Source organism: Dermacentor albipictus, chromosome 8, assembly GCF_038994185.2.
Source record: "Dermacentor albipictus isolate Rhodes 1998 colony chromosome 8, USDA_Dalb.pri_finalv2, whole genome shotgun sequence".
Classification (NCBI taxonomy): domain Eukaryota; kingdom Metazoa; phylum Arthropoda; class Arachnida; order Ixodida; family Ixodidae; genus Dermacentor; species Dermacentor albipictus.
This window is the reverse complement of record NC_091828.1, coordinates 112,636,751-112,659,785: the sequence shown is the minus strand read 5'-3', so window position 1 is coordinate 112,659,785 and position 23,035 is coordinate 112,636,751. Positions and strand designations below refer to the sequence as shown.

At 49.2% G+C, this 23,035-nt stretch overlaps 1 protein-coding gene across 1 annotated transcript in view; it reads right to left on the bottom strand.

The window, feature by feature from the left end:
- Myo10A (Myosin 10A) overlaps positions 1 to 23,035 on the bottom strand; it is a 159,166-nt gene that overhangs the window by 46,824 nt on the left and 89,307 nt on the right. Inside the window, exons 16-29 of the mRNA XM_070524149.1 lie at positions 22,126 to 22,249; positions 19,747 to 19,922; positions 18,908 to 18,992; positions 17,601 to 18,026; positions 15,472 to 15,707; positions 10,227 to 10,390; positions 9,145 to 9,412; positions 6,629 to 6,861; positions 4,618 to 5,576; positions 4,363 to 4,477; positions 3,491 to 3,565; positions 3,333 to 3,403; positions 3,010 to 3,117; positions 1,161 to 1,620 (exon numbers count right to left, since the gene is read on the bottom strand). Of these exons, the coding sequence (XP_070380250.1) occupies positions 1,161 to 1,620; positions 3,010 to 3,117; positions 3,333 to 3,403; positions 3,491 to 3,565; positions 4,363 to 4,477; positions 4,618 to 5,576; positions 6,629 to 6,861; positions 9,145 to 9,412; positions 10,227 to 10,390; positions 15,472 to 15,707; positions 17,601 to 18,026; positions 18,908 to 18,992; positions 19,747 to 19,922; positions 22,126 to 22,249 (3,500 nt within the window). The remainder of the gene's footprint in view (positions 1 to 1,160; positions 1,621 to 3,009; positions 3,118 to 3,332; positions 3,404 to 3,490; positions 3,566 to 4,362; positions 4,478 to 4,617; positions 5,577 to 6,628; positions 6,862 to 9,144; positions 9,413 to 10,226; positions 10,391 to 15,471; positions 15,708 to 17,600; positions 18,027 to 18,907; positions 18,993 to 19,746; positions 19,923 to 22,125; positions 22,250 to 23,035) is intronic.

Here is a 23,035-nt window from a genome sequence, read left to right as displayed (position 1 = left end):
ACAGACCGCGTCACTCCTCGCCCCCGCAATGCTGCACGTGCTTCACCCAGAGCTCTATCCGAGTGGGCTGTGCGGTGTTTGTGCAGCGGGTCCGGCGGACCAATGGAATATAATGTGGGACTGTGCCAGGTTCCCGACGGCAGCTACCTCCAGGACTTACCCGCCAGAACTTCAAGGTGCACTGCAGTCTGCAGACAAGGAATCACAACTATGGGCCGTCCAGCAGGCCCGGGGTGCGCTCGAAAAGCACAAGCCTCATGACCCACTACAAACGGGCCCAACTGGGCTAGTGCAGAGTAGGGTATAACCCCGGGTCGACGCTTGGCCAGCGTCACGACACGTTAAATCGTCGTTTGCCGGCACTTTAATAAAGTTATCCCTATCCTATCCTAGCCTATACATCAGCAGTGACAACCGATACAACAGCATCCGATACAACCGATACAACGAGCAGTTGCTATATATAATTGCTGTCGCCCTAAAATAAAATTCAAGTGTCCGGTGGTGGGATCGAGTCTCTGACCACGAGCACAGTAGCCCCCATGCTCTGCCTTTAGGCCGCGATCCTGTTGTTCATTGTTGCCTGGCACATTATAACAATACAGAACTCGCTAGGTGTTAATGCACAGCAGCAACACATACGTAACATTTGCATAAAATAACAAATGTGTAGAGACGTGAAAGAATTCATCTGCATTTTCTACATTAACCAACAGTGCGTGGCGTGTATCGTTTTTCACCTCAGACCTGTCGACTGACGCTCTTCATAGCAAAGCCATAAACCGGGTAACGACGGTCATTTAGGAGCCCGCGGTTCAAAGGTGATTTGACTGGATGATATCATTTCATCGACTTGAGAGGCGGCAGCTGGATCCCGTATAGCAAAACGTAAACTTCCGAGTGAGGAAGGGGGTCCCACTGTATATACACACACTTCCTTTAAATGACTGACTGCACAAGACTGACTGAGTTTAAGGGCCCATTTATATCTATACTTCGGTCTACGCGGCATCCACTGAGATCTGCATGGCATTTGTTATGTCATTTATCTCGCTTCTTTCCAGAATCCCGTCCCGAAAACGCGTGCGTCTACCGTCTCCCTGACCCGCACACAAAGGGCGCGTAACAACGCGCGTAAGGACCAAGACAAGGCCACTAACCCTGATACTTGGCCATGGTGGTCGGAGACATCGGCGGAGGGGGCGGAGGTGGCGGAGGAGGCGGCGGAGGGGGCGCGCCGGTCCCGCCGCCGGCTCCGCCGTCCGCCTTGAAGCGCAGCTCGCTGAGAACGCTGCCGAACGCGTCCCTGGGAGACGCCCGGGTCGCCGCGGTGACTCCTGGGAAATGTGACGACGGGTGCGCCGTGGTCGACGCGATAGGGGTCGCCGCCGTCGCCGCCGCTGGCGCCAGAAGCCGTTGCTGCGCGGCTGCGGCTGGGTCGATGGTCGGGATGGACAGCGACAGGGGAGTGAGACCGGGAATCGTAGGGCTCAACAGCTGTTGTTGCTGCTGTTGCTGCTGCTGCTGGTGGTGGTGGTGACTCGGGTCGCTCGCGCTGGCGGCACGGGCCAAGAGGCCACCGCCCCCGCTGGTACCGGGTGGCGGAGAAGCCGCGGGAACCTGCGTCGCGTAGTTGCGGTCCGTTGAAATCAGCCGCACACGCGGGCTATGGCGACACATCGCTGCTTGCGTTGCTGCAGAGAGCATAACGACGTTCGAAACGGACACGTGGCTGACCAAAAGTCGCGCGTTTATTGGAAGTGGGGGACTAGCTGCAACGTATCTTGTGGCTTGATAACGGGGACGCAGGATGTGAAAGAGCTCTAGATGTGGAATGTAAGCGAATCGGTTACCGCTCCCCTGAGAACTTGCGACGAAGATGCTTGAGTGGACTAGTGCGCCAATAAGTAAAAAAGGAATCTTTTGATGGGGATCACTCCACCAATTTTAGGATCAACATCTGGAGTAATATAAGCTTCCCCTCTCTCTGCTTAAATTCGCAAGGTGGAGGATGTTTCATCAAATGGAAAAGCTGTCATTCACCAGACAATCTAGTTTACATTAGTACATAGCATAGCAGATAGACTGTGTAGTTTATTATAGTATATAGTAGACGCGTTCGGTATAGAGCACAGTTGTCCTGTGCCCGGCCGCGCAAGGGCGACTGCCAGCAAAAAGCGTCAAATGGTCAACGCTAGCACTGATATTGTCATCGCTTGGCACCAGTCTACAAGTGTACTCACACGAACACGCACTCGACGACGTCGACGCACCTACGGAAGCCAACTGAGAGTGGCCTAGGGCTCTGCATGGTAAGTTGAGACGCGCTAACCTTGGCCGATTGTGGCTGGCCGAACAAAGAGGAACTCGGTGTCGAAGCGCAGACAACGAACGCTTGTGTCCCAAACAATGAGGCGTCGAAAACAATGGAGGGCGCTATATACCCATCCCGATGTGCGTAGTGGTTCATTCCTGTGTGCTGTGTCAGTTTATGAGCGGTTTCAAGTCAATCTCCGATTCGTTTGAGTGTTCTGACTACATTAACCTTTTGCAACTTATTGAAACAAAAGTTTTCTTTGCCTACTTCCCAGAGGGTTCAGCGTGGATTGGCTAGTCGGTAGAGTTCTTGCCAGGTAGTCTCGGCAGTGGTTGAACGCAAGCTGTTGCTCATCAAAGAAAATTCCGTGTCCGCTGGAGGGAATTGAACGAAGCTCACCAGTCGCAATAGCTCAACGCTCTATTAGCCCGCAGGCACGGGGTTTCTAACGCACGTCTAACTCTCAGCTTTATCGATGTTCTCTCGTTGTAGCTACTGCCTTGGCGCAATGAAAACGCTCAATGCGCGTTAGTAAAGCGATAATACAAGTTAAGCGCCGAGTGCGATACCCCAAAATGCTTCTCTCATACAGTCATTCAAACATGTGCATGGGTTTGGCGTTTTCTTTTTCTTAGCTTTTTTTTTTTGCTGGGTGACATCTTGTAAACGCACTGTGACGAGAACCAGCTTACCACCGACGACTGGAGCAGCTGCTGAAGAGCGGCGCTCTGCTGCATCAGCTGCTGCTGTATCTGCAGGTTCTGCTGAACGGCGTTCGCGAGGAATGCTCGTTGCTGAAGCTGAAAAAACAAAAAGAGAAAAAAAGTTATGAGACAGCTTTATAGCTTATCTGCCAAAAAAAAAAGAAAAAGACATCGTGTGGCTTTAAGTCACCGACAGCTTGTACAGATGTATACCTGGCGAGGTTTTTACCATTGCTTTCCTTACGGAAAACCTTAGGCTCGCCGAGGCCAAGTGTAAAGTGGAACAATGCATCGCCGAAAAGGCTTCGAACCTGCATCATGTGCTGCTGCAGAACCTGCTGCTGGATCAGTTGGGACGCATCAACAATCGGCACGGTCATGCCTGTTGGAGTGGAGAGAAGGACGTCGCAGTGAAACAACGGCCGCATTACCAGCTCACCTCTCAGGTTGATTCGAGTTGTGCACTCACCCGAAACATTGTATAGGGGCAGGTTGTAGAGAGACGCCGCATTCTGCTGGGCTCCGGACCCACTGGCTCCGCTTCCTGCATCGATGCCAGAGGTCAAGTGGATCCCACATTTGAACAAGACGAAGGGTTCACACGAAGACGAAGTCTAGAAGTGATTGAGAGCGAGCGAGCAAGGGAGGCCTAAGCCAGGAACGAACGTTTCGACCGAGAGGCTAATAGAGAAGTCGCATTAACAAAAACAGGTCCCCCCCTCCCCTCCCCCCCCCCAAAAAAAATTCTCCCCGTCCTGTCGAAGCGTTCGTTCCAGGCTGAGGCTTCTACTGTGTGCCCAGCGGTGATAATTTCCCACATTTGAAAAGTTAAAACAAAATAAACTGCAATACTTACCCTCGTATTCGGAAGCGCACCTTCATTTGAAGCCCAAGCTTGACTTGATCTAACTGACGCCTGACGCGTGAACGTGCCGAAGGCGTTCATTGCGTTTCTTTGGGCGCATTGGCGACAGGTGCAGATAAAATCAAATCGAGCGTATGGTTCAAGTTAAGATCCATTTCTGAATGCGAAGGTTATAGAATTCTAAGAACAAACGTCTAAGCTGCAGTTTTCGGTTCGGCGACTCTGTTACACTTTAAGGGTGCGACGTCATCCGGAACGGCTTATAACTATCTCACTATGCCAGCGGCGTGATTGGACGCAGAGGGCAACTGTGATGCAGTCTACTTAGTTTGCCACTTCCGCAGAGGCACTAAAGTAGCATTAACCTAAATAACATTAACTTAATTAGTATACTACATCGGGTGTTGTATACAAAGGCAGTCGAACAAATTCGAACCCAAGACACCGCCGCTGACAAGTGAAGCAGGGCCACCTACCGGCTGTCATGGGACCAGTTGAAGGGCTCTGCATGGCCTGAAAGCCAATCAGGGGTGAGACTAGTCCACTACCAAGTCCCAGGTTGGCGCCCATGGTCAGCGCCCCGCCGGCATTCTGCGAACATTTACAAAGAAGAGAGGATGAGGGAGGAGGTGCGGGCGATAGATGTTAGGATGGGAGGAATATTGGTGGGATCAGGCGGCAGGAGGAGCCCCAACCTCCTCCAGCAAGGGCACCAACAACGGGCCGGGTACCTGCGCATCCATCGACGGCCCGTCTCCCTTGAGCGCCCTGGTCAGCAGCACCGGGTCTTGAAGCGAGCTCAGGCTATCGTCGTCGCCGTCCCACGCGGAGTCGTCGCCTCGGAGCGACGCCGCCAGCGACCTCGCGTCGCTCAGCTCGTCGAGCCCGCCGTCCAGCAGGACCGGGTTGAACAGGTCGTCCAGGTACTGGTCCAGGTCGGACGTGTGCGACGGTATGCGCACGTTGCGCACGTGCGACGCCAGCGACGGCGCTTCGGACGTGTCCGACAGCGCCGAGCTGCGGGCGCCGCAGTCGGACGACGTCCCGGCTGCTGCGGCAGCGGCCGCCGCGCGGCCGGCCAGCTGCGCCTTCGCCGTGTGCAGGTGGGGACCCTTGCGCCGTGCGGCCTGAACGGCTGAACCGCCGGAGTACTTGACGTAGCGCTGCGCGTCCGTCGTCCCGCTCCTGGCGTCCACTTGCGGGCTCTCGCTGCGGTCGGAGCCGGGACGACCGTTGAGCGGCGAGTCGAGCATCAGCTCGCTCGCGGTCTCCGAGGCCGACGGCGGGACCATGCTACCTCCGGTACTCCGGGAGAAGTACCGCTCGTTGAGCACCGACGCCGAGAGGCCCCACGACGTGCCCCCGTCGTCGTCGTCGTCGTCGTCGGCGTCGTCGTGGTGGGACCGTCCCGAGGGCGTGGTGCCCGCGACGCCCGCGGCGTCGTCCAGGTCCGGTCGGTGGTGGACGGTGGCCACGCAGCGCTGCTGCGCCCCTCCGGCGGAGGTCGCGGCAGACTCGGCGCGGGCCAACTCGAAGTAGCGGCCGTTGAGGGCGCTTCGCTTGGAGAGGGCGCTGTCCGGGGGTCCTTCGTCCAGGAGGTCCTCCATGGAGCGAGACCGGGCGTGGGAGGAAGAGGCGACCGAGCGGCCACCCATGCGAGAATCGCGGCGGTCGAGGGAGCCGTCCGTACCTGGGGCGTGAAAAGGAGATTAAAATGAAGGAACAAGACGTGGGCTGCGCATGCGCGATCCGAGCAATATATACGCAGGCAACTTTACTATAAACGGAGGACTGCAGCGAGGACTAACTGGTCAGCCACACCGTCGTTAAGGCCATCTATGCGAACTCTAGAAGGGTTTGAAATGCAGCTATTGTTATCGAAACATTCAGGCTGTTCTTTCATGGGAAACAAATGCATTGAAGGTACTCAAGCAGACAACAGGATCCAGGACTTGTGTAGGCGCCACGTAAGGCAACTGCGGCATAAGGCAGGGAACGTTGTGATCTCACGCTAGGTGTACGCTGGCTGCGGAGGAGGACCACAAGTGAATAACTACAGCTCAGCGATGTGAAGCTAACTGCGAATGGCGTGTGCGGAACGATGCTATGCGCGCAAAGAAAAGCTAGTAACTAGATGAACCATTGAAGAAGAAGCTTTGCTATGAGGAGGGGGGCGGGAGGGCATATCAGCAAACGACTACTCCACTTCCTCATGGTGAGATTCGTGAGCAAGACACTCCGGGGAGTACTCTGACGCTGTATCCTGCAGTGTATACGGCTGGGCTGACACAGTAAAAGCGTGAATATCCCTGTATACGAGGAACGTGTCACCGAGCAAGTGGTTGGGAGTGCAATTTTTTGCGAGCGTTTCCGAATTGCCGACCGGGTCTATAGGTGCTGCACTTGATGCGCAAGTGATGTGTACACGTATGAAGCCGAGCGACAGCATTAACAAACGCGATTGAGAGAGAGAGAGAGAAAACAAGGGTAGGAAAGGCAGGGAGGTCAACCAGAACAGCAACCGGTTTGCTATCCTACACTGGGGGTGGGGGAAAGGGGAATAGAAAGAGGATGAAAGGGAGAGAGTAACCACTGAGTACTGAGTGTAGGATTGAGAGAGGCGCCCTAATACACGCATAGGCCACACATTTAGCGCGCGCGAAAACTGCACGGCTCTCGAGTCTCACCGGTATAGCGTACTAGAATAGTGTACGGTATAGTGTTCTAGTACACTATACTCACCGCTGTTCCGAGGCTGCGACTCGATAGAGCGACGCGAGCGCACTCCCTCCATGCGACCTGCTGCGCCAACAGCGGCGGCCGCCGTGGGCACTACGGGCGGCGGCACCGGTATGGGCTCCCGAGACCGGCTGGGCGCCTTGCGGCTGGACACTCGCACGGGAGGTGCAGGGGGAGGGGTGGCCACGTCCGCCGGGTCCACCTCGTACGTGTTGACGCGACTCGGATGGTGAGGCCTGTGCATGACGTCGAGACAATCGATGAGCCGGGGAAGAAGAAAGAGAGAGAGACAGAAGAAAGGGGAATGGCAGGGAAGTTAACCGGATGGGAAGATCCGTTTGCTACCCTACGCTAGGGAGAGAGGAGAGGGCGATGTAAAGTGACAGCAAAGTAGAGATAAAGAAAGAAAGGAGCATAGACGTACAATCACAAAGTTCGTTAATATCCAGGCGGCTGTATGGAGGACGCGTAATAGACGCGGGCTTTGCCTTGCCGTAGACTTATGGAGATGGAAGCACACTAGAAGCAGGAACCACCATTGAATCGGTAGCATACGCACTACGCGTGCACAACAACAGCCCGTCCAACCGCCAGGCACACATGTTGTCGGGCTGCTCCAGATAAGAGAGACCTCTGCCAGAAATAACTGTAGCCATATGTCACCTACATTCAAGACGTTGGTTACCCCAACCAACGACTATCGTGCAACCGACACGATGCTCTTCCCCTGAAAGTTTTGACGTGAGGCGGCCATCTTTCGTCACGTGTAGCCCCCTTACCTGAACGACCAGCACTTCTTAAGGCCGAACAGCCATCCACTTTTTTAATAACCAGTTCTAAAGCGAAGCTTCTTTTTTTTGGCATCTTCTCCCCACTTTGCGAGTGCTGGTTGTTACTGTCTTGTCAATTGTATTATTCATATAACCACTTGGGTCACTGCGTGTGCGTGAAACTCGACATGTACCACTGCGTATGTGAACATTCTTGACCAATCCTCTGGAATGGGTGTACGTTCATCTGTAGTGTCCCCTTAATTGTCAGGCCTTCTAGCCCAGCTTTATTCTCTAAAGTCAGCCAGAATCAGTGACAACCTAAGAATGCAGCGACAAACATGCCACTGTTCAACTCGGATAGAATTTGTATGCACGCGCCATCCATTTACCGTCAGTTATACCAGTGACGTCAAAGCGGAGGCGAACTTCTTTCAACATTGAGTGCGTCCCAATTCTGGCCAGAATTATAGACAGTCTACGTGGACAGTCTAAGAAATCTTCTAGCTCATCAATGGAACGCATCTGGAACCGTCTGGACGACGTCTCTGGGACATAACGCCACCACGCATCGACAAGAAAAAGCTAAAAGAAAAAAAGAACTCATGTTATCACTGTATTTGAGCACTTTGCAGGCGCAAACAGATGAGTGCACAAGAAAGCGTGAGTGCGTTTTTTTTTTTTTTGCGAGCAGACGACTTTCCCGTCGAGTTTCCAAGCCTTATGTATATGACTTCGACGCTGTCATTGCAAAGCTGCCTCCTTTAACGGCTTCGCCAGAATTGCAACAAGACTTTAGATGGCCGTTGTCCCCTTATAGCTGTCTATTCAGCCCCCTATAGGGCGAGTATCGGAACACGGCCATTGCACGATGTGTCCCTCGGGAACTATTTTTCGGAGCGTGGAGTCACAAAGAGAAGGTGCAGCGCGGTCTTGTGGGCGAAGCTCGTGCCGAATCATTCTTAGGCTGTCACCGAGAATCTGGACATGTACGCTTATTCATTTTTTCCGCGAACGATTAAGGAATGGAACAGCTTGCCGGCGTCTGTTTTGCAGTCGAGTAGCATTAAAATCTTTGAGGAACGCGTTAAAAACCCTTTATGAAATTGAATCTTAGTAGTGCCGTGCAAACATTGTCACACTATTCTAGAAATACATACAATAGTCTTTCTTTTATGCTGCTTCCAATATCACTGTCACAATGTTAGAAACATGTATTTCTCAGCCAAACTATTGTATTTCGTTATTTGTTTTGCACTGTATTTCCAACATTCATTACTCCATGTCCCATTTAGGTTTGTACAGTGTTTACATTTTTTACGCTATGTGCAAACGTGCTGTACCCACCCTGTTACGGCCAAGACGGCCAACAGTATTCGAAAATAATAGTAATAATAATAATAATAATAATAATAATAATAATAATAATGGCTGTGGCTTAGCTAAGGTTAAGCCCTGGATGCGAAGCATACTAGCCTTTATTTTAGTTGTTGAACCACTGTTTAGCCTGGTGAACTGCTGTTGCTTGGCTATATTTGGTTCGGCTAGACGAAGAAACAACTCATGCAGGCGAGCGCACGAGCTGAGACCCGGCTATGTAGCTACGCGGCCACAAGCGAGCGCACGAGTTGAGCCTCCGCTTTTGCAGCTGTTATGACGTCACATGGTAGCTACGCGGCCGCGCGCGGCGCAGCAAGGAAGAGCGTGGTTGTGCGGCTAGTATGCTTCGCATAAAAGTCGAACACTCACGACGTCTCCGGCACGGGGGCCGCACCGCGCGGGTCGTGCGAGACGAGGAAGTACGCCTTGCAGACCGGGAACGCCGGCGGCAGCTCGGTCTCCGAGATCAGGTCCAGCACGTAGTCGGCGCCGCACAGGCCGTACGTGCTGGACTCGCCGTGCTCCAGGTCCACGGTCCAGCCGAACAGGTCGTCGATGCCCCGCGCCTGGATCAGCGGCGCCGCGAACTCCTCGCCCGTCGTCCACGAGTCCACGGCCACCAGGGTAGGGTCCGAGCCTGCGCGCATTATTAAGGAAAAGCTTTGGTTGTACGAAAAAGATTGCGATTATAGCCTCGTTTCAGACGCATACGCGCAGTGTCTTTAGATACGCACGGGGACGTACGTCCGAGAGTAGCCTCGAGGTTAAGTCGCAAAGAAAATCGTGCACGCACAATTCAGCACAACCTGATCTTCGAGAGACCAAATTTGCAGTTTCTTCTCTCTTTTTTTGTGTGAGAAACCAGACAGGTAACAGTGCAAGAAAAAGCGAAAGGGGAGGAAAGACAGGGAGGTTAGCCAGTGTAAGTACCCGCTGGCTACCCTGTGCTAGGGAAAGGGGTAAAGGGAATTCAGAAGAGTATAGGCTTGGGCTTGTTGGTAACACATAGTTACACTGGGAGCATAGCGCGGGAAGGACGGTCGACAAAGACTAGACAGGACAAGCGCTACGAAGAGTATATGCTTGGGCTGGTTGGTAATACATAGTTACACTGGAAGCATAGCGCGGGAAGGGCGATCGACAAGGACTAGACAGGACAAGCGCTAAGAGAATAAAAGGTGCAAAGTGTTACATTAAATCATCCGGACCATAAAAATGCGAATTTAGCGCTAAATTTGAGCAAGAATAAAGCAGGGGTAAGCAGCAATCTATATTACAACTTGAAGGGAATATCGCAGCTCTCTGTACAGTTCTTCTAGGATAGGATAGGAATAACTTTAATAAAGTGCCGGCAAACGACGAGTTCTTCTACTCGGCGTTCAAAGCGGTCGAGCGTCGCCACTTCGTTGTAGCGAGCAATTCGCAGACGCGAGGTCAAGGACAACACCCACCGTCGTGGAAGGCGGCCGGCAGCGCCATGCGGCACTTCTTGGCGTTCGCCTGCCACTCCAGCATGCAGGGCGGGTAGACGCGTGCGTCGCGGCCCTGCGAGCGGAGCAGCTGCTGCTGGCAGTGGGCCGCGTAGCCGTCCTTGTCCCCGTGGTCCGACACGTACCTGCGCATCCACGGCGCCATCGTCATCGTCACCCTTGTGGACTCTCGTGGAAGTTGCTGTCACATGTTGACCTAACTCAATGCCCGTACATGATTCCACAATAATTACGATCCAAAACTTGATCACACCCTTGCGGAAGTTGCTGTCACATGTTGACCTACCTCAATGCCCGTACATGATTCCACAATAATTACGATCCAAAACTTGATCACACCCTTGCGGAAGTTGCTGTCACATGTTGACCTAACTCAATGCCCGTACATGATTCCACAATAATTACGATCCAAAACTTGATCACACCCTTGCGGAAGTTGCTGTCACATGTTGACCTACCTCAATGCCCGTACATGATTCCACAATAATTACGATCCAAAACTTGATCACACCCTTGCGGAAGTTGCTGTCACATGTTGACCTAACTCAATGCCCGTACATGATTCCACAATAATTACGATCCAAAACTTGATCACACCCTTGCGGAAGTTGCTGTCACATGTTGACCTACCTCAATGCCCGTACACGATTCCACATTAAGAGGAAGCTTTAGCTCGAGTGCTCCTATCTAAATACATGTAAAAGGAGAATTCGTTTTTCTCGGCAACCACTGTACGAAATTTGACGAGGTTTGTTGCATTTAAAAGAAAAGCTCAAAATCTAGTGACTGTTGGTTTCGAATTTTCGAGTTAGGTTCTGAATATTTTATTAAAAATCGGCAAAATTCGAAAATTTTCAAAAACGAAACTATCAAGTTTACAGCTCTGTAACTCAACAACGAAAAAAGATAATACAAATCTGCGAACTGCATCTAATAGTACATCTAAAGCGGACAAAATTTATATGTTATACATGAATATAAAAAAAATTAGTAATGTGGAAATACAGCTATTGCAGAACCCTTGTAACCAACGTAACGAAGTCACGTAAGATGTAAAATGACACATCAAATTTGTCCGCTTCGAATGATCTAATGGATGCCGTTTACAGAAGCGCGATATCTGTTCTTGATGCACAGCTATGAATTTATAAATTTCATGCTTATATTTTTTTCATGCGGTCGAATATTTAAAATATTTTTAACAATATTCAGGCCCTAAATCGAAATTCCGCTTCCAACAGTCACTAGACTTTAACTTTCTCTCTTAAGTGCAACAAATTTCATTAAAATTGGTCCAGGGGTTATCTCAGAAAAACGTTTTTGCGTTTTAAATGTATTTGAATAGGCCGCATCGGAGTTGGGACTGAGCTAAAGCTTCCTCCTAAGTAAAATCGAAACTTGATCGTCATCATGATCTAGTAATCTGAACTGAGCTGAATTTTCTTTGCAACGGCGTTGCAGGGGACCAGGAGGGGTATCTCGTAAGTGTCCACCTAGCGGACATGTCCACTTCGCCTGCTGTCTAAGCGCTGATTGGCTGGGGGCGCATGTCTGTCTCCTTCTGACGCGTACCCAGGCCGACCAATCAGAGGTTCAGCAGCAGACGAAATGGACCCGTTCACTAGATGGACATTTACAGAATATACGTACCCCACCCTCCGTCCCAGGGAAAAGGTTGAATAGCTAGGGAGGACCTGTTGACGTGTGTAAACACGTCGGCATAATGGCAGTTAAGAAAGTACAGTACAGTAACACAATTTACATGGCATGCATGCAGTCATAAACGTGTATTTGCATGTTATTCATATATATAGTATACACACAAGCAACACTTTTGGTGCTATCTGATGCCGCTTGCAGAGTATTACCTAATAATGAAGCATGAACATGCATAGTCACAACAGTCATGAAAACAAAACAAAAAAAGAAATAAACATAGGACCGCGTCATGGGAGCAAAGGATATAGGGTATAGGCACTGAAGGCATTGCAAACGTCAGTCACGGCAGAGGTGTGCGTAGAGTAATTACCACTGGGAATAAGCTGTCAGTAACTGGTCGTACTTCTTTTGTGTGTGGATCGCACTTATGCGTACTCGCACTCGCTAAATGCTGATTCAGGCAGCTCGTTCCGCTCCCCTATACTGGCGGGCAAGAACGACCTGTTAAATGTGGTGATATACAGTATACATGCAAGCGCTGTTCACTTACAGGCTACCAAGCGGTCGGTCGGAAGTGCGGTTATTTCTCGCCATGGAGAGTTTGCTGAGCTATCCGCAAGTAAAATGTCGCTTCAGCGTGCGAAAAAACGCTACTTATGGCTTTGTGTTCTTCACGGACTCAAGTCAGTGTTTCAAGGCATGAAACTCCGCGCACCGAAAACTTACACGTTGGGCTTTGTAGGGTTAACGCATATGAGAAACCCTTGTTCTTCACTTCACGGTTCACTAGCAAATTAAAAAGCGAGAGATGAGAGGGGGGGTGGGGAGTGCGTAGGTGGAGGCATATTACCGGAAAGTTTAGTTTCTCGTTCTGCTGGGGGCAGCAGCGCTCAAAACTGAATCGCGCATAAAAACGGGATCTTTTTCTGACACGCTATTGCCCCGTACCTATATAAGCCTCTTCTGGAGGACCACGTACAGTCAACCACAAAAGTTTACGCACTACGCGTGGATCTCAAAAACCGTTCAATTTCCGAGCAGCCCGTAACACGCAGTCAGCAAAACCGACCGTCACGACGTTGTTCACACACACCAGCAGAGACTGTTATCAATGCGAATACCGCACGTTGCGTTGTCAGGCCGTGCAGAGACATTCAGCTTTTTTTCTGAGACTTTGCGTTCGGTAAAAATTTTGTGGCCGAGTGTAACATATGCACAGGACACGCATCATGTTTTCACGACGTTAGAAGGCGGGAGGAAATTCGCGACATACGCTTGAAGTGACCCACAACCGAGAGCCCGGAAACGCGCTCATTAATGAGTGTTTAGCACAACGTTATACCTGCGTTACATCCGATGCCCTCTTCTGCGTGTACTGTACGGCTGGTCCACAATGCGCATGCGCAGATGGCAGGGGTTGCGACGTACGCCACAGCGGTGCACCGGTGTATTACACTGATCCAAGGTAAACGCAATGGACTGGGAAAACTTATGGCATGTATGCTATACGTACGGTCAAAAAAAAAAAAAGAAAGAAAGCAGGTGGAGTCTGAGGTACCTGGTGACGCGACAGGCGGTTCTGCACCCCGTATACGTAGGAACGCATAGCTAGACAACGCGCTTGCTTCGCCGAGGGACACGTGTGTAAACACCGGGGAATCTTTATCGCCCGCGCGTCTTGCCCTCGTCAGCGCATTCACGTGGGCACTCAGAGGAGAACTGCGCGAACCGCTATGCATAAAAATAAGCGTGTGCGGGTCGCGTTATGCCGTTGTTGATGAACTGGGTCGAGAACAACCAGCGTGGGGGAAAAAAAAAGAATGAAAAGAGCGCAATTACCTGCTACTGTCCCGAACTGTACACCGACTGATAAACAAATATGTATAAAAAAAGAAGAGACCGGTTCCTGCCACTACCGCTTCAAAGCTTGCTCTCTGAAGCGAAAGCACAAATTCATTGTTCCACTGTGAACTCCGGTATATATACAGCGTGTTCCTACTATCATGCACCAAGATTTCAAAAAAAAAAATCATATGTGCAAGTGCCCCGTAGGTGGACAGAAGTAAGGTAATGCCGTTTGCCGTCGCTTGGAGTTACTCATATAACTTTTCTTGCAGTCTGCTTAATTACTTAATTAGTCTTAACTAATTAATCAAGCTCTAAAAAATTGTATATTTAGATAAAAAGCGTCAATGAGAAAATTGCACAGCAACATAAAAAACTTCCGATGCAGCTTTCGGTTGCCCAATACGTGCTACACAAAATTCTTTTTCCGAGCGTGAAAGAAGCCCGCGAATACACCCAAAATTTCCGTCTCACTGGTCCGCTCGAGGGACCTTGCTGGAACCTGAATTACTTGAACGCCCATAAGGAACGCAGGGGCTATGACAAGTGGTTTAACGCTGGGCTCCGGGTGCATTCCGACGATCGGAGGTTCCTTAATGAGGACCCAAAGCTCACTACCTTAATGAGGGCTCAAAGCTCACTACAAGAGTGTTTCTGCCTCACTGCATCGGTATGGGGTTGTCGCGGTCTTGCAACGAACCCGCGACGTTGCGATCAGCAGCAGGTTTCCATGGCAACTGCGTGCCACTGCGGGAGGCTACCCGCGCTTATTTCATGCGTCATCCACAGGACGTAGCGGCGTACAGGACCTACTGGCATGCTGCACCTAATGCCACAATGTACCTAATGGCATACTGCATACCCAATGGCATACTCTATAGCTGAACCTATATATGGGTCTATTAGATATACAGGCCGGATCAAAAGCTTACGGCATGTGCGTTCCGCGAAAAAAGCAGATTGTCAGCCCAGTTTTGGTTACGCAGCCATTAAAGCCCTACAACGATATGCTGGTCACCTACAGTAATGTACGTGGCACATTATTCTTTTTTTTTTATCGGATTTCGCTTTCCCATAACCTCGCAACGGTGCCAATACACGGCAAGGCGAACCTCTGGAGTTACCGCTGAAGAAAATCGACGATCAATGTAATCGATGAAGCTGTAGACCTAATTACCGCATAGCGGTGGCGTCTTTCTTGCCGTTTAGCCGTACGGGTAACGCGAAAAGTTAGAAAGAGAATAAAAAATACAAATAATAAATAATGAAAAATGCACGCGTACACACAGCAAGCAAGCGGGAAGGCGCAGAAGCTGGCTCGGTGTCAGCGCAGGTCCGATTTGTGTATGTCCACAGAAGGCAACGTAAATTCTAGCAGCCCGTGAGAAGAAGGATTAAAGATATGTAGCTGGAAATTATGAAATAAAGCAGATACGGAGCCAAGGCACGGGAACTGACATTATTAAGGCATGCTGCCCCCTTGTTCATTGCTATCGCGAACGCACTAACCACTGAAAAAAAAAAGTTCTTGACATTCAACTTCAATTGATAATGTCGCTGTGGTGCAGAAAGAATGCCTTTCTCTATTACGAAATTCGAACGAGAACGACGTTCACAGGAAGTTGGGGAGGTCTCGCTGTGATTATAGAAGCCGTCGACATGCCGTTAATCTCACCTCGTGCTACAACACTCTACTACTCACTTGAGCAGGTACTTGTAGAGCAGGGGCGACGGGGCGAAGCACCCGAGGCAGTTGGCCATGAGCAGCCAGCCCCTCTGGCGGTTGGCCTCGTTGTCGTTCTGCCAGGTCTGGTTGGACAGCTGGCACAGCAGCTCGTCCCGCATGGGCCTCTCCTGGAGGGCGCGCTGCACCACGTAGTCGCCGAGCACCCGCTCCCGCCGACCACTCAGGTGGCCGTCGTTCATGAAGCGGAGGATCTAGAATAGAATAGAATAGCTTTATTTCCATCTGCTTGATGGAGGAGGCTGCAAGTAAAAGCTGCTCCAGTAGATGCAGCTTGACGAGGCCCGCAGCCGCCCCTACAGAATTTTCGGCAACAGCATACATGAAAACACATATGCATCATACATACATAAATTATATATATATATATATATATATATATATATATATATATATATATATATATATATATATACACATGCACACCCATATCCATAGAGAGCCACTGGTGACTACATCAAAAATACTTAGGGTAGCTTGTGTGGTTCTCGTGGTGAATACAAATGAAACAAGAAGACGCCCTGAATATTATATACACATATATATATACACACACATGCATTCATATACCCGTATATGCATACACACTCGTATGCATACCTACATATATACACACAGATATACAAAAGCATATATGCACACTTTATGTACATACTAGCCGAGAGGATGTACACTTAAACAGTAATTTAAAAATCCTGCACATACAAGTCTCTCAGTTGTTGGGCCGTTATTTGGGTGATATCAACGCCTAGATTATTATATTTATTTAGAAGCATTGGCATTGTGTGTGACAGCTTTTCCCTCAAATAATTTGTTCTGGGTGTGATCTGCGCCGTCGCTTCGAACAACGCTCTTGAGGTCGCCCCACCCTCGGTGGCACACGCCATAACCGGCGAGTTATAGTTGAGAGTTGAAGCGCATGGTGGGTGTAACGACGAGCAAAGAACTTGTTTCGTGCGCGATGCCCTACCCTAAGACGCCCTGCGGCAGAAAGGACGTTCCACATCCGCCGCCAAGGACTGCGAGTGGTGGCGCTGGCTAACACTCCCATGGTTCTGCTAGGAAAACATAAACACCCCAGAAAGTGGATGGGGAGCCGCGGTAGATCAATTGGTAGAGCATCGCACGCGAAATTCGAAGGTGGTGGGATCGTTCCCCACCTGCGGCAAGTTGCTTTTTCATCCACTTCCATTTCCATTAATTTATCGTTTCTTGATTTCATTTCATTTACGAGTAATATCCCCTATGTTGTCCTTTGCGTCAGTGTTTGTTGGCTTCTTACGATATGACTAATGAAAAATCGGGCCTCTCGCTTGACCCCCTTTCTTCTCGTTTATACCTTAAGTTTGTTAGTTGGTGGGACCGTGTGCGGATGATCATGTGAACCGAGTCCTTATGTGCAGTTTGTCTTGTTTCCGTGCATGTTTCCTCTCCTCCAGCGTAGTGTAGCCAACCGTGCGCGCTGTTTGGTTAACCTCATAGCCTTTCCTCAGCCTCCCACCGAAGAAATAAACCAATCGTGTCACTAGATAATCACTGTCTCACTTGACCACCGCTCCACGGACCAGTACAGGTGGACCACGAGAGTCCCAGGCAGCTACTGCCCATCTTGAACAGTGTCAGCGACTCAATAAATTTTTCGTCATTTGATAAGTGCTAAACACACCAGTGGGCCGAACACGAGAAATTGATTGCCCTATTAAAACAACTTAAAAAGAGATAACCTCTATATTTAGTAATCTCATACGAACGCTATAGCGCTCTTACATAAAAACCCACGTAAAACCCAAGATGTGATATGGGGGATATTTGGAAACGTGCGGGTTTTTAGATACAGCCCCCACACGTTAATATAATGATATGAGACTTGCCCGAATATGACATACTTGAACATACGGTTGTTTTAATACCGCAACCCCAGTGCTCATATGGGGATCACATAGGATTGGCCTTACATGATACATGGGGACATACATGTTTTCATATATGAGAGGGACCCCTGCGTTCAGGCTGCTTTACTGGGTAGTGGTATACGGTCTTTTTTAATTCTTTTTTTCCGGTAAGAGGCTGGGCAGGGAGACACTGACCAGCTTGAAGAGCGCCAGGGACTCCTGGTGCTGCGCGTCCGAGCCCTTGGCCAGGAACGGCGTGCGTATCGGCTCCCGCTTCATGCCCCACACGTGCGACTTGAAGTAGATGCTGGTGAACTTGCTGAACGCGTGCTGGTCCACGTCGCCGGGCAGCTGGCGCGGCAGGAGCGTCAGGGGCGGCGTCACCCCCGCCGCCGCGGAGGAGGAGCCGGAGGTGGAGGAGGAAGGGGCCCTGGCCACGGCGCCCGGGTACCCGGGCCAGTCGTCCAGCTTGCTGAGTATGAACGCCAGCTCGGCCGGGATCTCGAGGTGGTTGACGCCGGCCACGGCCCGGGACGCCCGCTCGTCCCGGGCCATGCGTTCCTTGGCGCGCTCCAGGGCGAGGCGGTCGGCCTCTCGCTTGCGAGCCAGGATGGCCTTGATCTGCGCAGAGTCGACGCGGCGGCGTGGGAGGAAATTTTAACTATCGTCGAATTCGAGGAGAGCTGCCTCGAAGGCATTGCGGTGCAGCGAACAAGGTATACGGCGTCTGCAAGTCACGAACGGAAGCTTACCGTTATCCTCGAAACAAAGGAATATATATAATATTAGGTTGAGGTTGGTGAAGTTTCCCTACGTTAAGTACGCTGGCCAGTGTGTTAACCTATGTGGCTGGAACATCTAATGTAACAAGGAGTCTTGAGAAGGTTAAGTTACGTTTGGGCTAGGTTTAGTTAGGTAAGCTACCAGTACTACCTACAGAAAAAAAGCAAGATAAAACGCAAAAAAAGAAGCTTTGGAAAAAGCTACGGGCCATGAAACAGGCGAGATCATGGGTGTAACGTCAAAAGACGCGAAGAAGGCAGAATTTACCAGGAAGAAGAAGGGTTCAGCTAATACTGTGGCTGGGATTAGGAGTATGAGATGGCACTGGGCCCGTTAGATATTTCGAATAGCGAGTGACCGCTGCTCTGCTAAAGTAACACGATGGGAGGCCAACGTAAGGGCAATGCAGTGGAGAACGACAAGCGATTAGGTGGTGGGATAAGATCGTAAAATTTGCAGTCATAAAACAGGCGTCAGCTGACACAAGGCGTGGATATTACGCCAGCTGACTATATTTGCACCATCCGACAGCAATACAACTTCAAACGCAAGTGGTCCACATACTTTAAGTCAGACGGCGCCTCTGGTATTTGATTTATCCCCAGAGAAAGTGAAATGGCTGACTATCACCTAGGACATACTTTTCACATCAAGAGAGAATCGCACTTGCCGCACAAAAGTTGGCTTCATCCGGTGCGAAAGGGCCTTCTCACTCTCACCTTGTCGTACTCCCTCTTCTGCCGGAGCATCCTGTAGTTGGCCTGGGCCCGTACGACGCCTCGTCGAATCGTCCGGTAGCGGCTCCTGCAGGAAACGAGCGTTTGCCGCATCTTTAGAGAAGAAGTGAAAGTTTCTCCTCGAACTGCGAGTCGCATTTAAGGACGTTTTAAAAACAAGGTTGCTTGGCGGAACCAAGGAAATCCATATTTATCCCTTAGTCCGTCGTACTGAGTGGCAAAACAATGACAGCTCTTCAACGCTTCTTTGAAAATTTCGGCATTTTCGACGAATGTTGAGTCTACAGTATTGTGTGGGCCTCATTCTCGCACCTGAGAATTCTGCGGTTAGCATTGTGCAGCACAGAAATTCGCGGCCTTTGTTATGTGACGAGAACTTTTCGACAGAGACGTTTACTGTTAGTAAACATCTATTAAACGTCTGTTATACTGTTATTAAACAATAAACGACTAGTGAACTATTAGTAAACGTGTATTAAACGTCTGTTAAACATCTATTAAACAATGAACGACTAGTTTACTGTTAGTGAACGTCTATGAAACGTCAGTTAAGCTTCTATTAAACAGTAAACAACTACGTAATTGTTAGCAAACGTCTATGAAACGTCTATTAAACGTCTGTTAAACGTCTAATAAACACTACACGACTATTTTACTGTTAGTGAACGTCTATTAAACGTCTATTAAACAATAAGCGTCTAGTTAGTGAACGTCTCTATCACGACTGAGACGTCGACCTGTCATCCTTCATTCTGAATGATCGGGCGCCTTTCAACGTTTCACGCGACACGCGACACACGCTACAAGTGGGTCCCACGCACCTCGCGGCGTATCCGCGGTACGCGGCCTGTATCCGCAGCGCGGCGGCCCGCATGGCCGTGTACTGCCTCCGGGCCAGGTAGCCCCGCACGTGCCGCTGGATGACCACGATGGAGGCGCGCAGGAGGGCCACGCGTTCCTGCTCCAGGTACTGCTCGAGGGCTTCGCGCACGAACACCTGCGGACGCGAGAGGGACAAGTCACACAACGCCATGCAGCTAGCACCCTCTCCTGGAGAGAGAGAGGGAGAAGGGAAGACGGAAAGGCAGGGAGGTTAACCAGACTGAGTCCAGTTTGCTACCCTACACGTGGGGAGGAGAATGGGGAGTGAAAGAGGGAGAGGGTTCTCTCTAGCACCCTCTCCTACTAGTTCGAAAGGGCTCTGACGTAAGAAGCAATTTAGTATATGGAGCTCCAATCTAAATTTGGAAAGGAGGCAGCGCAAAAAAAAAAAGACACGGATGGAGACGAGACGACAAGGACGAGAACGACAAAGAAAGGACCAAAAAAAAAGAAAAAAAGAAAGCCCGGAAGACTCGTCTCCGTCCGAGTCTTTTTTGCGCTGCCACCTTTTCAAACACGTACGCACCCCAACACGGCCATTTCGTCGTATTAATCAAGTTCACTGCTATATAAATACATGGGAACAGAGAAATCGTTTTTCTTGGCAACAACTGCTCCGATCTCGATGAGCTATGCAGCATTCAAAATAAAAACAAATGTATATAATAACCAGTGACTGTAGGAACATTTTTTAGGCCTTCAATAATCTTACAAAAGATGTTGGAAATATCAAAATTTAAATAAAAAAAACAGACGTATCAAGCTTACAACTCTAACTCAACAATAAAACAAGATATCACAATTCTGCATACCAAACCTAACAATACATATAAAGTGGACAAAATTGGTGTATCGCACAGTGCTATGAAATATACGACTAATGTGTGAGCATATCTTTTGCGAAACCCTCGTAAACATTCTAACAATTTCAGGTAAGATGTACGTTCACATATCGAATTTGTCCCTTTTAGAGGCTCCAACAGGTCCATATCACAGAATTACGATATCTATTTTTGGTGCAGTTACCAATTTGTAAACGCCGTGCATTATTAAGCCGAAAGCTTTAAGTGGCTCGTTGCAATGACTCATACCCGAAAAAAGCGGCGCCTAGTCCAGTGAGACAAAAAATATCATCATCAGGAATGGCCGATATCCCCGTAAGCAAGCAAAGATGCAGTGGCTCATTATGATTAAAGAAACGATAAAGAAGAAAGAACGAAGGAAAGAACCAAAGAACATATAAAGAAAGAACAAAGAAAAAACGAAAGAAGTTTAGAAAAACGGAAAGCAAGAGAGAACGTTGCTTTCCGTCTATAAAATAAAGAAGAAAGAAAGAAAGAAAGAAAGAAAGAAAGAAAGAAAGAAAGAAAGCAAGCAAGCAAGAAAGAAAGAAAGAAAGAAAGAAAGAAAGAAAGAAAGAAAGAAAGAAAGAAAGAAAGAAAGAACTCTTAGGTAGTGCATTAGGCACTCGCATGTGTCGTTGAGGAGGTCGACCTACAGCGTCATACGTTTACTTCATACTGCGGCTCGTTATGTCTTGCAAGAACTCTGACCTCTCCGATCGCATAGCTTAATGCATAACGTGCTGCCGATTTTTTTTTCTTTTTTTGCTTTTACACTGACCAATTTGCTGGAAACTTGTAATCAAAGACCGTAAATCAATGTTCGATTTCCTAGTGTCACTATAGAACTTAAATTTGTCTCTAAAGTGCAACAAAGCAAAAAAAAACTTTATTCAAATCAGTTCAGTTATTATCCTACCAGAACATTTTTGCGTTTTACATGCATTTGAATAGGGAAATCAGAGTTGGCTTTGAGCTACAGCTTCCTCTTGAAAGCGCACATTGTATAGTCCGTGATGGACAAGAAAGCGAATGTCGCCCTAAATTTTCGACCCCCACTGGTCATGACGTTCCGAATTTTTACAGCGTCCTCTCGGTTCCAGTTAACTGTTTATTGAGGGACAAGAACTGCAGCATGTTCAACGAACGAGAGGTCTAACATAGTAAATTTCGAGAGCAGTGCCTGCTACGATATGGCACAAATGTCGAGCAATTGCATCAACATCTGAGACGTCAAAAAGGTTGGCACTTGGGCGAGTCTGCACAAATCCGCAGTGGAATAATACAGACAGGAACCAAGAGAGGAATTGTGAGCTTTTGTGGTGCCGATTCCTTTTTCGAGCCTGCCTAACACGCTGTATACTTTCATTTCGTTGTAAATACGTGACGTCACACTGGCACTCACGTCCCAAGTTATGCACACGGATGTAGAAGTCCGCATCAATATTCGGTAAATGTGACTGACACTACGCCCACCTTTGTGGTGCCCAGCTGGAAGGCGTCTGACAGCGCTGAGGGCACCTGATCCAGCACTGCCCGGCACACGTCCTTGGCCGACGCCCCCCGGGCCAAACGGTTGGGCGGCACCAGGCATCGATACCTGCAAAGATTGACGTCACCAGAATGTGACGACACACTCGCACAAGAAGTATCATCACGCATTGACCGCCGACATAAAGTAGCCGTTCCTTTTTGCAGGACTTCTACTTTTCAGTATCAATTTTTTTCCCAGGACTTGTGAGGAGTGAAATCATATTCCTACCATTACTGCAGAAATTACAGACCATCGACGTTTCAAAAATGCTTTAACAGTAACTAACTAGTTCTTCACCTCGTGTTATTTCTTGTTTTTCTTCTTTGCTTGTGCTTACCTGTATCATCTAGTCATTTTATATTGTTTTGTAGTTTGGTGATTTCTATTGATTTGATTTGTTAATTAGAGTATTGTATTTGTATTGTTACATTATGTAACTCCATGTATATGTGTATCTTTTCACAGAAATACTTTTTTGCCACTCCCCTCTCTAATGCTTCGGCCCTGAGGCTACGATAAATGAAACGAAATGAAGTAGACATATAGCCATGCAGAGGTCAATCACATTCCTGTCGCGCGTACGAAACGGAACGATGCATTCAGAATATTTGTGGCAGCGCTGGTATCCGTTCCACTACCGTCGGAAGCGTCTGTACCAAAACTGACAGCATCAGCGTTACAGTGACAGTGGCAAATTAGCAGTGTCAGTTGCAAACTGCGAGTGTTATCGCTAAACTGGCAGTGGTAGAGAAAAACTGGCACTGTGCGTCCATGAACTGGAACAGTGTCCTTGCCACACTAGCGGGGCGTAGTGCCAAGCTGGCAGTGTAAGTGCCAAACTGACAATGTCAA